This window comes from Amphiura filiformis, chromosome 11 (genome assembly GCF_039555335.1).
Source record: "Amphiura filiformis chromosome 11, Afil_fr2py, whole genome shotgun sequence".
NCBI classification, from domain to species: domain Eukaryota; kingdom Metazoa; phylum Echinodermata; class Ophiuroidea; order Amphilepidida; family Amphiuridae; genus Amphiura; species Amphiura filiformis.
In genome coordinates, this window is record NC_092638.1 from 6779419 (window position 1) to 6793593 (window position 14175).

General features: G+C 34.0%; 3 protein-coding genes across 3 annotated transcripts in view; 2 read left to right on the forward strand and 1 right to left on the reverse strand.

Moving 5' to 3' along the window:
* LOC140164293 (DNA-dependent protein kinase catalytic subunit-like) overlaps positions 1-14175 on the reverse strand; it is a 209920-nt gene that overhangs the window by 181874 nt on the left and 13871 nt on the right. The window lies entirely within an intron of this gene.
* On the forward strand, positions 7393-9326 carry LOC140164108 (uncharacterized). The gene is made up of 2 exons (XM_072187352.1): positions 7393-7772; positions 8985-9326. The coding sequence occupies exons 1-2, from the start codon at positions 7416-7418 to the stop codon at positions 9324-9326; spliced, it is 699 nt and encodes a 232-aa protein (XP_072043453.1). The 5' UTR covers positions 7393-7415.
* LOC140164109 (uncharacterized) lies at positions 10846-13518 on the forward strand. The gene is made up of 3 exons (XM_072187353.1): positions 10846-10851; positions 11148-11235; positions 12195-13518. Exons 1-3 carry the CDS (start codon positions 10846-10848, stop codon positions 13304-13306), a joined length of 1206 nt encoding a protein of 401 aa, XP_072043454.1. The 3' UTR covers positions 13307-13518.

Below are 14175 nucleotides of genomic sequence, written 5' to 3' on the forward strand. Positions count from 1 at the left end.
GGGCCCGTAGAACAGGGTTTTCTTTTTTTGTTGCCTTAAGGAAACATTAATAATTGGAGGCACCTCTGTTTTGTGCCTCCGTTTTGTATTATGTAAGTTATAATAGCGTAAATTAGTCCACAAAAGGCTTTCATTTTCCAACTTTTTTCAAAGTAACATTTTACACATTAATAATGTAAAACAGGTCCACCAAATGGCTTCATTTAAGATTTTTTCCCAAATTCTCAGTTAGACACATCACCCTAACACTCCCATCCTTAATCTAATGTTTTGAAGGAAAACAATTAAGACATGGGCCCTTTGAAAAAAATAATTGTGCTACACATGAAACCTCAGTAAATTTTAACAAAACTCCCATTTTGGGGTGCCCATGCCTTTTTGTTAAACTATTTTAAAAGCAATACTAGCATAAAATAGTCCACAAAATGGCTTTAATTGGGCCTTCATTTTCAAAATTTTTGAACTTTTTTCAAAATAAAATTTTATACATTTAAAATAGTGTAAAAAAATTTACAAAATGGCTTCACATGAGCCTTCATTCTGAAATTTTTTCAAAATTCGGATGGGGGCACATCCCTCCTCAGACACCCTCTGCATCGTGCATGAGTGACGTGATGACCTCTTCAAGTCCATATTCATACAGTTACATTGATTGATTCAGCATTTTAAAAGCTCCCAGGGTTCCTCATATCACTTTCTGAATGACTGTATACTTCCATGCGTTAACAACCAAAACATCATTAAAACACCCTAAAATGCATGTTTGCCAGTTAGAACTAACTTAAGGATTAAGGTTTAGCTATATTTCATTTGGTACAACGGGATAATATTTTTTTAATCCCCAAAAATAAGTGCTGTATTTTTCAGGAATTGGGAGTAGGTGCATGTAACCCGGAAGCATTAATTATTGACACCTGAGTGACGTCACATCTGTCACATCCATCTATGATACGCGCCTTAGTCCAGGTACGTGAACACATGCATAGCATAGAATTTGTATATGAAAATTTATCCAAATTGTTTACTTTCATTAAGTTTTGCCGATAACCTAGTAATAGCAATAAAAATGCCAATATTGGCTCAAATTTTTGGTGCTATCTTTGTTGTACATAATGTTGATTTTGATCAGCAACAAAGTGTACGGCCCGTATTAATTGATGGGCTATATTGCAATTCAGTAAAATTATAGACCGGTGAAATTCAAAAACATTGGAGCATAAATTTTGACAAAGAACAACAGTAAACCATTAAAATTTATTTTGGTAGACTGGTTCAATTTTATTATTACCGTATTCGTCCGAGTATAGTCCCACGTTCGAGTATAATCCAAAACACAATTTTTCAAAAAATTTCAGAAATTGTAAAAAAAAAAATAAAAAAATTTTTTTAAAGTTTTTTTTAAAGTTTTTTTTTTTTCGGTTTTGGAGTGTCCCTGGACCTAGACCTAGATATTTATAAAAAAAAAAAAAAAAAAAAAAAAAAAAAAAAAAAAAAAAAAAAAATTCAAGATATTTTGTATTTTTAATATGAAAATTGATACTTTGTTTTCATGTCATACTCTATTAATGATTTCAAAATGTATTCAAATTCAATGCATTTTGAAATCATTAATAGAGTATGACATGAATACAAAGTATCAATTTTCATATTAAAATACAAAATATCTTGAATTTTTTTTTTTTTTTTTTTTAGGTCAACTAGATCAACCATGAATGATCCTAGCATCTAGGTCTAGGTCCAGGGACACTCCAAAACCGGGAAAAAATAAACTTTAAAAAAAAAAAAAATTGTGAAAAAATTTCACATAAAAAATGGGTGGGACTATACTCGGACCAATACGGTACTTGCTAAACATTACATTGTCACATTTGGCAATTTTGCTCACAGCATTATCTCTATTTAACCATGACCTAATCACAATCTCATTAGTTCAACCTAATTGGGAATGAAATTTAAAATTCTGTATATCAAGTCCAATCTCTTTTAGGGACCGTTCACAAACACTTGTTGGGGGGGCCTGATGCAAAAAAATGTCATCGCAAAAATTTTTCGGGGTCCCCTTCTCAGATCTCAAAAATTTCAGGGCCTCCCTTTTTTGACAAATTCCTTTTTGACAATTATGGGTCAACCTCATACAAAAGCATATAAATAAGTTTTTATTTTCCTGGGAAAATTTGTGGTAAATTTTTCAGGGCCCCCCTTAGGAGGGTCAAAACTTTTAAGCCCCCCCCATTTTGTATCAGCCCCCCCAACAAGTGTTTGTGAGCGGTCCCTTTTCAGGACCGTTATACGAACCTCTCTGTTATTATTATAATGTGTAATCGTTATTGGAAAACATGATTTTAAGGCTTTGCATGCTCTGAAGCATTTAGAACAACATATTGATGTTACATGCAGAACTCAAATCTTTCAGTGTTATATAGACGAATCCAACGAGCCAAGTCATGGTCAGGATTTGGTCGGACATCTTTGGGTTATGGGTAGCCGCTAGCACCAACCTGGTGTTTTGAGCGTCCAATTGTGCAAATAAAAGCCGCCTAACACCTAGAGAAGATGCAAGGACGAGGAGGGTTAATAGAATAATAGCTAATAATATATATAATGGAGATAATTCATGAGGTAATCCCGTCGCATCTATTCATACATAGTCCTTTTGTTTGCAAGTACATCAATGCATAGATACCGTGTGTAGTTAATCCGATTATTATGTCACTTCAACAGCGAATAGACCAGTTGTGTGTTTTGTTGAAGGAAACTGTATTGTGTTGTAAACTTTAATCTTTCTTTTGTCTACCTGTTCGCGGAAGGTGTAAAACGGGTGATGGAATGCAGTTTAAAATTTCCGCCAAGGCCGAATCATTTCACAATTTGAGTGCATTGTAGCCGACGGCTACCCAACTAAAGGCTGCTAGTCAGGTGTAGGAATGCGTGAATTTGGATTCCACTATACCCCATATTGAGGTTTTGTTGTTGCAAATTTAAGTCTTCAGACATTCAATGCAGAATAACAATGTCATTCACTTTTTCACTAATAAACCCCTGGATAAAAATTAATTAATTAATTTATTTATTTATTTATTTATTAATTAAATAATTGATTAATTAATTAATTAATTAATTAACTAATTTATTAATTAAATAATTGGTTTAATTTAAATAATTAACTTGCAATTAACGTCAATTTTAAATCTAAAAAACATGAACAAAAAATTACCAACCCCATATAAATAGTGTTGTTCTGAAGCTGCATCCTGTACCTGAATTCAAAGTTGGTGCATCTATGTCAATGACTACTAAACTTTTGAAGGTGGGTGGTCATATGGTGGTTGGTTGAGGACCTGAGGAGTGATTGGGGTGTGTGTGGCAGTGGCGTAGATTTCTTTTTGACATGGGGGTGGCAAATAAGAAAAAAATCAAGTATTCAAAAATCAAAAATCAAATGAATCCAGCCCCTTTTGGTGTTACACCCGGGTGTTAAAAAAAAAAAAAAAAGAAGGTTTGTCTCAAAGCTTGCGTTTGTAAAATGGCCCAATTTGAAGAAAAAGAAATGCGGAAATTAAAAAAAAAAAATATATATATTTTTTTTAGGCAAAATCCAGTGAAAATCAGATTTTTTTCTCAAAATACCAAGTCGTGGGGAAAAAATTGCATTTTGCATTTGTTTTCAAACCGCTCGTGAGCTTTGAGACTAACCTTTGTTTTTTGGCCTTACGATACAAATGCGCTCCCTACACGAAAAATTTTTGTCATATTGAAGCTAAAATGCTGAACTATGCTGTAAAAGTGGAAATATGTGCACTTTTAGGCAAAAATGGTCAAATATGAGTTTTATTTGGTCACAAACCTGTGATGTCAACATGGAGGTATATGTACTACCCCCCCTGTTTCAAGATATTGGGATATTCCCCCATCCCCCCAGATATACACCTGTTGTGTGAAACGTGCACACATATGTGTCATATATTGACTTCATTGTAATTTAAAACTTGAAAGATTTTTTGACTAGGTGCTTTTTTTCAGTTTGCTTGAAACTTTTAAATTCTCATTGCAATACATGTTCAAGAAAATGAAGTATCAATAAATATAATTATGTATGGTTGATTAATATCAATGTCTACACAAGGCCTTCCAGGATACTGGTATGTAGAGAATAACTATTAAATTGCACATACCCACCCCCCCCCCCCCATATCAGGAAAAATAAAATCACACAACCCCCCCTGTTTGTCAAAGAGAAATCACATAAGCCCCTCCCCCACATTAATAATGAATGGTCCCTTATTCATTTTATTTTGATATTGACAATTTTTCAAACTACTAGTACTTATTTCATTCTAATAACTCAATAATATTGTAACTTATACAGTTATTACAATAATTTATTACTCATTCGTGCATTCACTCATTCATTTTCAATCATTAATATTCAATTTTTTTAAAGGATTTAAATATACACCTACAAATCCCATACAGCCGATAACTGCACTGCAATAAGTTTGCCACAGTTCAGGTCATTCACAGTTCATTTGACCCTGACTGGAAATACCACATACACATTATGCACCAATCAACTTGCAACACTAGATGTGGAATGTTGACTTTTCAACCTATGACTCGTCCAGTAATTTCCCAAACACACTGTGCAGTGGCGGGAAAATCAGTCAAGGAAATAAATGTTGATCAACAGTGATCGAGATTCTTATTGAGCTGAATGTACTGTGATAAACAAGGCTGAAATAATCAGGTATTTATGTAAAGTAAATTGGATAAAACTATTTGTTAGTACTGTCAATCTGTGGCTATGCACTGTGCATATATGTCCTGGCATATGTACATGCATATTGGATATTTATCATGGTACATGTTGACATGTACAAATGTATGTAAGCTTAAACATGTCAAAGTCATCATGCAGTTGCAGTCTTCAGCAGAATTAAACAATGCAACACAGCCACCAAGATATTGTGCACTAAAAATGAGAATCAGCAGTGTATCAACTATCATATTCATAGACTTTCAATTTATTTACAGTCTACATGGTCTATGGTTGTATTTAGTGTAGTGGTAAATATTTCATTTTCCTTGGTCTAGTATCAATAAAAAAATTCTACGTTGTCAGCACCAACAAATTCTTACACTATGCATACAAATCATTTATGACTACATTTTTGCTATACATGTATCAGTTCAGGAAAACTCAAATTTCAAAGACGTCTCGTAATTCACAGGCCGTCTGTGATTTACATTTAACTCGACGTTAAATTTGTGAATTCACAGAATCATACACATTTTGCACTTTCAGGCATAGCATTTTGGAATGAAGATATAAGCTGATATAAAAAGTTCACAACATTAAGGGCTGGGGTATGAACGTTTGGACGGTATTTATTTTGGGCCATTAGAGCACATCAGACATATCGAATTGCATTCTGAATACGAAGAATGTCATTCTGATATCAAATAATTTTGATTTTTGAAATTGCAATTTAATACACATTTTATGGCAAATCATTAAAAATTGATATTTTGATATTTAACCGCACTTGAAGTGAACTTTAAAAATCTGATGATTTATACTTAAAGTGTATGTAGGTGGGATGAAAAGCCGACGATCAATTGAAAATGTTGACCTTTTTTATTGAAGATATGGATTTTTTTCCCAAAACACCCAAAAAAATTAGGTCTTTTTGGGAAAAAAATCATATCTTCAATATGAAAGGTCAAAATTTTCAATTGACCGTCGGCTTTTCCTCCCTGCTACATACACTTTAAGAATATATCATTAGATTTATATAATTTACTTCGAGGACTGTTATATATCAAAAATTTGAAAAATATCTAATTTTTATAATTTGTCATAAAATTTGTATTATATTGCGATTTTCAAAAATGAAAATTATTTGATATCAGAAAGACATGCTTCAGTATTCAGAATGCAATTCGATAGGTCTGAGGTGCTCTCATGTTGCACAAAAAATACTGTCGAAACGCAATAAACGCTCATTTTAGATCCCTTAATGTTCTTTCATATTAAATTATGCATGGTCACTGTAAATTATCTGCACAAATCGATGTTTTCATATCATGTGTTCCAATTTTTACCAATAATACTTTATGCTTGATTCAGATCAAAACCAAGCCAAGTTGGAACAAAAATCTTAATTTTAAATGACTTAAATTTAAATCTTAAATGACTGTTTGGAGATTGCATTGAAAAACACAGTACAGTAATTGACATTAATGTTCTAATACCCAGAATGCAAAGTTCAATAATTTACTGTGTATTTCAATGAGAGATTCAAACACTATTTTAACCATGAAGATGGCTTGACACCACTAAGATTTCTGGTACAGAGGAGCATCATGCAAGTATTTTGAATTTGTATGAGTTTGGTTATGGTGGATTATTTCCCACAAGGTCAAAAGTGATCATTTTGGGGATTTTTGGCTGATGAGTCATCTTTGAGCCCCTGTGAAATTTTTATTAAGCCAATGAATGGTCTACCCTGCTATAGCGGGTCACACCTGAACATACTAAAGGCAAAAATAGATGGTGTCTGACATCTAGTATAAAGAGGAGGGGGTCAAAAATGGGAATTTTTCATGTGCATCTGCACGAAAATGCATTTTTAGATGTCTATATCAGCAAATGGAGGTGAGATACATTGTTTATGAGTCCAGAATCTATATAGTTATTTGGGTCAAAGACACCCTAGATTCCAATATGTAGCCCTGTAGCTTACCCTAGGGGAAGATATGGATGTCTAAACTCGGAAGAAAATTAATGTCGTGACGCATGCACACAACAGGGGGGGGTCAGACCCAATTTTCAATAGGCCGGATCTCGGAAACGACAAGGAGTAGAGACCTACCGTTTGAAATGTGTTCATTTGGCACATAGGGCTATGATATAAGTGATTTTAAACAAAATCTGAGAGGGTGACCAGCCAAGCTTTTGTGAAAACTGGGTGAATTGAGATGGAATGACCCATAAAGTAGTTCCATACTATTTCATTTTACTATATTATATTTCGAAGTATACAACAATGATCTGAATTATGTGAAAACAAAATATCCTCAAAAATAAAAAATTCAAGCAATTTTAACATAGTAGATTTTCAACCAAGATGTTTAAAAAATGCTGAAATTTCCATGCTATCTTGTGTAAGTAAGCTTACCACAGTCCACACCCAATTGGTAATGGTCAAAAATGGTCAAAAATGACATCACAAAAACCCGGAGGTGATCAGGTTCAACTGGAAGTCATTCATCCCAACTAAGTTCATAGTTTGTATGTCATTTCGCCGTAAGCTTTACCTAACAAAATTTGTCGGGTTTTATCATAGTAAAAATGCCCCCATTTGGAAAATGCAACGCCCTCGGACATTTAAATATAGTATTCAATATTATCACTCATGTCACTTTTCTCCTACCCACAGAAGTTCACAATGGCAGAGGGAAGTGAGAGCTCAGAGCAAGATAAACGTAACTGCTTACAATTTGGGGATGAAAAAGAGATACTGCTAGCTGCAGTGCCTCCAGTGGATACCACAAAACCTAAGTTTCCGCAGCCAAAACCAAGCAATGATCAACTGTCAACTTTCATCTTTGAGAAATTCCAAGACACCTTTGAGCGTCAGCAATGTAAACTCAAATACAACCCTCCTGGCGATGGCTCCTGCTTTTTTCACTCTATAGTAGATCAACTTGTGAATTCTGCATTTGATGCTTTGTCATTAAGATTAGCTGCTGTAGAACTTGCAGAGAAATTGGTAACTATAAACAGGAAATATCTTTTTCTTATAGATTTATGCCATTTATGTATAAATTTTTAATCAAACTTGGATTATTAGTAACACATAATTAATAATAACATGTCTATTTACCAGAGCACATGTGTATTTGCCAGAGCAGTGAGAGCACTATTAAATATGTCCAATTTTAATTTTGTTAAAGCTGAACTAGTGACGAAAGTAAAAAATAATCACTGTACTGCATTGGTCATATTTACATGACTGTGGAGTTCTATGGGGATGTAACTCAAGTAAATGCTATTGCAACATAATAATTCAAAATTGATGTTCTCCTACAAACACAGTAAATTTGCTGCTTCCAATTAGGTATAGTTGAAATATATATGTGAACACTACAAATATGCACACATAAAAACTTATTCAAAAAGATTATAAAAAATATGGCTTTAATGAATTTGAGCAGGAGTGCTTAATTATTTCCCATGTTTTGTTTTAGCTTGGTATTTTCCATTCAAACCAATGTTGTAAACTAGGACACAAAAACAGGAACTTTATAGAACAAATGTCCCAGTCAATGTAACTCATGTCCAAAATTTTTTCAGTAATTTTCTCTGATTTTTATATCCGATTCAATAGGGAGTTTTTATGTTCACGAAGTCCACATCTGTAGAAAAGATATAATTCACCTGTTAGCATATAAGTTAGTTATTGCTTAAAGCCATAATGTGCGATTTGCTTAACAGCGACGCCCTCAATTTTACTCGGATTTCTACTTTTTGCATAATTATAATGCCCAGTGGTGTACTAAAATACCACGTAAAAGACTAAGCCTGAAGTGATTTAATAACAGTAAAATGTAACTTTTTATATTAAAACCGGGTCGATCCGGGTTTTATTCAGAGTTAATCGTTCGACTGCTTGCTAACATCTCCCGTTGATGTCAGCTTGTGTGTATACACTTGGTACACACGTCGAGTGCGATGCTCCGTACAGGATTACATGTTACGATCGGCGAGCGTAGTACACGCATTGTAGGCGTTGGAATGAAATCGCAATTTCCTACGTTATACAATATACCTCATTTGTTCGGCTCGAAATTAGAAGGGGATAATGTGATCAGTGAAAACATACATTTAAATTGGAGTGAAAACATACATTTAAATTGGGATTTATTCTTTATGCAAATCACACATTATTGCTTTAAATCACACTGTTCTGGTTCATTTTCAGAATCCTTCTCATCCACTGAAAGTAGATTTCTATTGTTCTGACAAGCTGAACTTTGAGAAGATGAAAGAACCTAAGACATATGCAGAGGGATGGATTATTGCAGCAACTGCAAGCTACCTGGAGAGGTGTATATGCCTAATACATATGGAAGAAAACACTTCAACGATGATCCATTGCCAAGACGATTGCAATGACTGCATAAATCCTTTCTTAATTGGTCGAATTAATGAAAGCCAACATTACATTTCTCTAGGCAAGTATGATTTTAAAAATCCAACACATTCAGGGAACAGTCCACACTTTGGATCAGAATATAAAATATGCATGTATGCTTTGAATTAATGCAATTTCATAGCAAAATAAGCAACATCTAATCCAATCAAATTTTATCATAATTTTTAAAAATGCACTCGAAGTCCCTATCATCAACTATTCAATTTTTTATTCTTATATTCTTTTTAGAATAATTACTGCTTAAGTTTGCTTTTATATTGAATAGCGCAATGCTGTATTTGCTTATTGCGTTTATATAAACAATTTTATTATTTTTATTATTTTTGTTGGGAGCCATATTATGTCCAGTTTTAGCCATTTAACTAAAATACTACAGTGTACTTCTAAATATTAATACAATTGGTCATATAGGAAGGAAGCCAATAATCACATTTATTATAAATGATATTTCCATTAAGGTCTTTTAGATCTCAAATTAAGGCCAATAATATCTCAAACTGAAAGTTTTAGGCATTTTCCCCCTCCAAGAAAAATCATACAAATGGGCGAAAATGGCACCCCTTATATCAAGCGTAGGGATCTCCTTTCTAGAACTTGATACCATTCCTCTTCTGTGCTTTATTATCTTCAATATCAAAGCGCAAACACTGATAGGTCATAATCTCCTAGAACATGAAAATCAAATGGTTGAGAATTTGGTTTTAATTTAAACAAAGGTGAGGGCACCCATCTAGTGATCGGAAGGTTGTGGGTTCATATCCCACGCTGGCACATTCCTTTGCTTTTTTTTTTTGCAAGTTACATGTAGGTTGTTTGCCAGTCGGGATTTGTGTTTATTTGTTGTCTAGTTTAATTGTAACATTTTGGGTTGGTAAACTGTTTTGAAACCAAATCACTTTTATTTCATTGTTTTTCCCTCTTCCTTTACAGAAAAAATATCCAATTTGTCAAATACACAAGGAACACTGAAAACCAAGTCTCTATTTAATGATGAAGCCAAGATGGGGTAAGCGTAAATAAATTTGTGCACAGTAGCATGCATTTAAAATTAACACCACTTACATGTATTTTTGTTAAAGGGGCATGACTTCTGTACAAAATAATTTGCATATTATACTACTACAATAATTATTCAACAAAAATAGTTCACTTTCACAAAGTGCCATAAATTCCCATAACCTTAAAATATGGCCTTTTCATCAAAGATCTTTAAAATAAAATATCACTATTATATCTCTAAAACAGAGGGTCTGACATGGACAGTGCACTACAAGGACATCTGTACGATTTGCAGAATTTGTTTCTGGAAGATACCAAACTACATGAACCAGTACCACTATCCAATGGAGATCGCAATTCTCCGGTAAGCTGCCTGCTTCAATGCATATGGATCTTCAAAATTGAAATGCAAATGTGTTTTAAAAATGAACAAAAACATCAAAATTAGACTTCAGCCATTTAAGTTTGAGTACTGTATGTATATCAGTGATTACCGTTTAATTCTGATTGTTCACCCACAGTGGAAATACCATAAAAGCTCACATGTTCAAATCCTGTATGTCTCGATTTCATTCTCATGTGCATGATTGTATTGTACTCCTGTGGTATGGGTCTCATGCCAAGCAACATGGCTGTCTATATTGCCTCTCTCATGTCTCTATTTAAATGTGATATACTTTCTGAAGTCCCAACATCCTTTAAATAATTGCACAATTATGATTCTGAAATGTCATACTTTCACATTGCTACCAAAAGTAAACAATACATGCATTTATCTGATAATGTTGATATGATGACCAATTCTGACTTTGTCTTACATGTATTACTTCGTTTGAATACATCAAGAAAATGTTTCCAAACATCACTGCTATCTGTGCTGGATCCATTATTTATGTGGCCTTTTATCTGAATCATTGTTGTCTTTTACAGCCTACAATTGAAGGGCCACCAGAAAATAATGTTGTTACACTCTCTGAGTCAGCTGCAGCTTCTGTGACAGCAGAGTCTGATACTTCAGGTAAGTCACTAACAATAATAGTCCACCATTGACAAAGAATGGTGAACAAGCCCATTCATATCTGGGTAAACATTGAAAGCAATAGAACAGCATGAAGTGTGCATAACACTAAATAGCAGGAATAAACTATATTTGTGACATGATCGGATCAACTCAGACCAAAGTAAAAAAATATGATTATTACCATTTCTAATTATTAAACTTTAGTACAGATTACAGTATGTTGCAATCATCACATTCCTGCTGGCAACTAAGTTATGAACTTTTTATAGTTATGTTAATTTTCTTATGTTTCTCTGTTCATCATTGCTGACTTTGGTCTGGTTGGATCAGATCATGTCACATTATTTCATCATGACCTGTGTAAATGTAACAGGAAAATAAGGAAAGATTGATATACTCCTGATAATAAAACTCCCTCCCCTCCTCTTATTGCATGGTGTTGTGTAATCCAGCATATCTCTACTTAGGAATGATGAAATGACTGTATAGACCACTTGGCATGTAACGTCATTGCCCGGCAGTATGTGCGTGCATTATGGCAATTTCCATTGTTCTTTGCCCTGCAGTGTGCGTACGCATCGTAGTCTGCTAAGGCACGTGCATTTTAAATCGCCCGCCACATTTCATATAGTGCAGGAAAGCTATTGAACAGTGTAGCGGCTCGTTCGAGCATATCGATAGATGAGTCCTTCACCTTTATTGATAAACAGCGATGCCAAGTGGTCTATAAACATTTGTGGTTCTGTAACTCACACCAAGCAAATAGGCTATTTTTTTTAAATTCTTTATCAACATTTTAGAGACAAATAATAGGAACCCATAATGCACAATTGTTCTTAAGTTGCTATACATTATAAATGACAAATGAAATTGAGCCGAGAACTATGTTGTATACAACTAAGACAAGTCAACAACCAGTACAGTGAGTAATCTTTCCTTTTCTAATTACATTACAGGTACCAAAGGCAGAGAATTGAAACAACTCACTGTATCCAGAGTTTATACCAAATTCCAGCAAGAGCTACTGCGAGGGTTTCTCAATGTGCCACTGAAAAGAAAAATGCGTAATGTGATGTTTGCAGTCATTGAAATGGACGGTGATCTTCTATTTTACCATTACTATGTGAGCTACAATGACCAGCTTCATTCAGAATTTTACTTGAAGAAACATGTTCAGGGCATAATCCAACAAATAAAAGAACAACTTATAGGCCTCAATTACAATATCACAGATTTCATAGACAAAGTCATGAATATGACAATATTCAGCAAGAACAGTTCTTGCAATAAGTGTGCAATTACACATGAATATGTCATTAACTTTCGTGATGAGTTCAACAAAGAAAGTGATATGCAACTTAAAGAAATACAATTTCAACATATCAGGATTTACACGGATCCCAATGGTAAGGTGCATAATGAAGCAATAAAATATTACGAGGAAAATGATATAGGATGCGAACAATTAGATTGGGTTGGCTTTCTTGCCCTATATATTCAATGGTGTCACACCCATCAGGAATGTGTAAGTCTCAATGAATGCTCAAATCATGCTCATCAAATTGAGGATGATAAGTACAAGCAGATAAGACAACGCCAATTTTCAACACAAGAAGCCAAAGATGAACTTCAAAGATTAACACTAATTGATACTGAAGAAGACCTGAAACGGAAACAGAAAATTGCACAAATAGTTGCAAATTTTTTGAGGAAAACAGCCCAAAATGAGTTAAGAGATGATATCTCCAATTACTCTGCTCAAGATGAAAGTTTGCTACAATCTGAACTGAACTCTGAAGTATCGGACACTTCTGTGCGAAGTAAGATAAACAATCAAAAAATTCAAGCAGATGGCATTCCCGATGAGACACGACAGCTCCAAGCAAAAATCAAAAACCAACAAGATACAATTAAACGCCTTGCCTCACAATTACAGGAATATAAAAATCATTATCTCAGCTACAGGCAATTGTTGCAAGATTTCAGTCATCTAGTTGATCATAACAGTATGTTAGAAGCAGAAATTCTCCGTCTAAGAGAGAATCAAGCTCACACCTTCGACCCATGACCAATTTGTCAATACCTATTAAATTCAATCATTATTGCTTTATCATCCCAATTTCCTTGCTCAGGCCATCGTAATATTCCTCGTTTCCAAAGGCAAAATGTTTAGATTTTTCACAATGCCCTCCAAATAACAGATGCGCAGTTACCAACCGCTTTAGAAATTTGTCAACCAATCAATATTGTATTGAAGATAATTAATTGAGCAAAATGTACATGCCCATTGGTCATTGACCAACTTATAATTATTCAATCAATTCCATATCTTAAGTTTTAGTTATTAGTTATCAGTTTAAACTACACTTTTTAATATTGCTGTAAAAGATAATATGAATAATTCCAAAGGTACAGGTGTCATTATTCTGTAACCTAAAAACCGCTCTTGATTTTGTCAAACAAATCTTCTTTTTAGCAAGCTCAAGAAATATGGCATCAGTGGCACTGAACTCAGTTAGTAATAAAATAAATATAAATAATAACTTATTAATCACGCTGAAACAATGTCAGGGCGACTCGCACACAATTGAATACCTGAGTGGAAGAAGGGCCCAACTCCATTTTTTTACAAAAATGAGTTAGACCCAGCATTTTATTGCCAGCAGACTGTTTTTCTTCGTGTGTGAAAGATGAGCCAAAATCCACTCTCTTAAATAGTCTTCCACACACACTTAATCATGGTTTTCATGGAAGAAAGGCCCAACTCCATGTAGTTGGGCCCTTCTTCCACAAATATTGGTTTAAAGAGGAATTTTGTTCATCCATCTGCTTTTCACTACAATAAACTTTCTTGCTAACATATTACATGCTTCAACTTGTGCAATTAATGGATAACTACCAAATTTCTGTAGCTATTTATAACACATCTGCTTACGG